Here is a 3,029-nt window from a genome sequence, read left to right as displayed (position 1 = left end):
AAAATTATTGATGTTTCAGGTAGGTCTTGAGGACTCTGGTGCACAATGAGTCGTAAACTTTCACCCCTGAAGAAGTGGTGGCACTCGTTTCGGTGACAAAATGCCGTCGCCAATTTCACGATTCGTTCGACCTTTTTTTTACTGACGAAAATATTTTCCCCGAGATTCCACGGCTTCCTGTGACAGAGAACACTCACATTCAGAAAAAACTTCTGGGTGATGTTCGGTGGTGCTTTTGAATCTGGGTGAAGGTCACTTGGAGATGTGAAGACTTTGGCTTCTGGGGAGTTGCGATTTTCGATTAGTCTCGGTGATGAATCCTTGAGCCTTGGAATTATTTGGGGAATGGAATCGACATATGTGACCCGTGTGTACCTCTATTTTCTGCTCGCAGGGGTGAAAAAAGGGAGTACGGTGTACCGTAGGGGGCGGCGTTTGCTACCATTTGGGAAAATTGGGAATATCGGGATAGACCAGACGGTTAGGCTACTATTATTGTCCGATTGATTTATATTTTGTTTGGAGAATACAGTCGGACTTCAATGGCCGGGTGTCCACTTTTTCGAATGCTTCCGAGATTTTAGGTTTAATTGGACGAAAAAAAAATTCAGCAAACAATTCAGTCTTTCCAATTTTCCCCCTTTTCCCATTACGCAGACAATAAATCGATTCAATTAGTTAATAAACTTTTTTTACTATCACTTCATTATTTTATGGATTAATTAAATTTGAAATGATCACGGAATTAGACTGCCTGGGTAAAAATTGTAATCGGAATATTTTTTCGAAATTTTGAAAATATCTCGGGAAAACTTTTCGGAAAATTTTTCTTTTCAAACAGAAAAAAAATCGAGAAACAGAATAATTTTTTGTTTGGGAAATATTTTGATAAATTTTTCAAAAATTTGTATCCGAATTTTTTTTTAATCATTTTCTAGAATTTTAAAATTTTTTAAAAATTTTTTTGAAATTTCAAAACCTTTCTCAAAAATAAAATTGTTTTGTTTACCAATTTTTTTTGTTTCATAAAAAAAAATTCTGAAAAGTTTTCCCGAAAATTTTCAAAATTTGCAAAAAATGTTCCGATTACAGTTTTTTTTCAGCCGAGTGAAGAAATGATTCATTCAATCGAGAATGACCTGATGACGAGATGGATCTATAATCAGAAATCGTCAACAAAGAAAATGGAGTGAAGCGCAATAAATATCGAAATCGGTTATTACTCTTGGTTAATCGGCAAAGAATCATGAGAAATCAATCGAGCATCCGATGAACGTGCGAAATATTCGCGATGCCATCTCCGAAATTTCTATCAATCAGATCGCCATGACATTATCAGCGCACACTAGATTGAATATTACGTATAAAAGCCGACGGTTGAAATAAAAATCGTTAGACGAATAGAGTCAAGATGCAGCTCATCACCACAACGATCCTCCTGACGCTCGTCCTGACCGTTTCTAGTGAGTACCGCCGATAAGGAGTTATCATTAATTAACGAGGTTGCTCCTTTTTTTTTATTAAGGTCGAGAAATTGCGAGAGTTGTTGGTGGCCGAGATGCTCCAGAAGGCTCTCATCCATATCAGGCTTCACTGAGATCTCGTCTTGGCTCTCATTTTTGTGGCGGTGTTGTCATTGACGAACACTGGGTACTGACCGCTGCCCACTGTATCGTATCGTAAGTCAAAAAAAAATCTGGATAAAAATGACAACATGAATGAATTTTATTTAAAAATAACAGAATGATTTTGAGAAAAAAAGAAAAGTAAGAAGCCATTAGCTGATGCAGACTGTCTATATATTTGTAAATAATTATTAAAATTATTTAACATTATTTTCTTTGAGAATTGGGAAATCTTGGAAAATATCTTACGCTTTGAATTTATCCACTGGTCCATCGCAGACTTGTTAGTAATATTTTCTTTCAGGATTATTATAATATTTGGTTATATGATTCCAGAAAATCTGCGTCGTCGATTGTAGTTGTCGTCGGCACGAATACACTCTCCAGGGGTGGCACACGATACAAAGTGGACCTGGTGATCCCCAACAGGAACTACAACCCCTCAAAATTCTCCAATGACATCGGGCTATTGCGACTCGTCCAGAAGATGAGGTTCGATGAAAGAGTCGCGCCAATTTCCCTGCCATCTGGTGATTTCAAGAAAGTGGATTACCCTGCGGTCATCAGTGGCTGGGGCTCCACTAGACTCGGTAGTCCATTACCTGACAAACTCCAGGAGCTGGACCTCATCATCATCGACCAGAATGTATGCAAGGCCCAGCACAGCATGCTCACGCAGGATCACATCTGCACTTTTACGAAGATCGGAGAGGGCGCATGTCACGTGAGTTTAATTTTGAGATTTATTTTGCAGATGGGGGAATGGTTCTGATGATTTTATCCCGCAGGGTGACTCTGGTGGACCCTTGACCTCTGACGGAGTTCTCGTCGGTCTCGTGTCCTTCGGGTATCCCTGTGCTCGGGGATATCCTGACGTCTTCACCAGAGTTTGGACGTTCATCGATTGGGTCAAAGAAAATATGGAAACCTATGACTAGGTTGCGCTGAATTTTCGGTTCTTTAAAATTTCGTTGATAATCTGGTTACGGAGTTTGTACATTTGTATTTTTAAATAAACATTCCTTGGTTGTGGAATAAAAGATAAATAAATATTGATTTTTTTCGGTCTAGGATTTTTGGCGGTGGAAAGTGACTTTAATAAAAAATTGATTTACCCACTTTTGATTGCAGATAAAATATTACATTTCGCAATTCTCCAATTAATTGAGCCCTCCATGCAGAATACTTATGCAATGACTCTCCGCACAGAGAAAACCGGGCGTTCCTTGGGCGGGGCGCAAAAAGTGCTGAGACATCGTTGAATAAACCCCGAGGACCACTCCGCATTCATGTCCATCGGCCTCCTAATTTAGAATCACAAATCCTCAACCTGAAATTCCGCATATTGACGTACGACTCTGACCTTCTGCACTGCCATCTCATCACGAATTCTTCGACACGTTC

General features: G+C 39.2%; 1 protein-coding gene across 1 annotated transcript; it reads left to right on the top strand.

Moving 5' to 3' along the window:
- Nucleotides 1-1,357: 1,357 nt before the first annotated feature.
- On the top strand, nt 1,358-2,698 carry LOC105269309 (chymotrypsin-2). Its single transcript, XM_011309448.1, has 4 exons — nt 1,358-1,463; nt 1,526-1,679; nt 1,962-2,349; nt 2,414-2,698. The coding sequence occupies exons 1-4, from the start codon at nt 1,412-1,414 to the stop codon at nt 2,561-2,563; spliced, it is 744 nt and encodes a 247-aa protein (XP_011307750.1). The 5' UTR covers nt 1,358-1,411; the 3' UTR covers nt 2,564-2,698.
- Nucleotides 2,699-3,029: the final 331 nt, after the last annotated feature.

The sequence above is a fragment of the Fopius arisanus genome, unplaced genomic scaffold, assembly GCF_000806365.1.
Source record: "Fopius arisanus strain USDA-PBARC FA_bdor unplaced genomic scaffold, ASM80636v1 scaffold00067, whole genome shotgun sequence".
NCBI lineage: Eukaryota > Metazoa > Arthropoda > Insecta > Hymenoptera > Braconidae > Fopius > Fopius arisanus.
This window is presented reverse-complemented; position numbering and strand designations above follow the sequence as displayed.

Coding starts and splice junctions, on each gene's coding strand:
- LOC105269309 (XM_011309448.1), top strand. CDS start 1,412: ATGCAGCTCATCACCACAACGATCCTCCTGACGCTCGTCCTGACCGTT. Junction 1,680..1,961: donor GCTGCCCACTGTATCGTATC/GTAAGTCAAAAA, acceptor ATATGATTCCAG/AAAATCTGCGTCGTCGATTG. Junction 2,350..2,413: donor TCGGAGAGGGCGCATGTCAC/GTGAGTTTAATT, acceptor TTTATCCCGCAG/GGTGACTCTGGTGGACCCTT.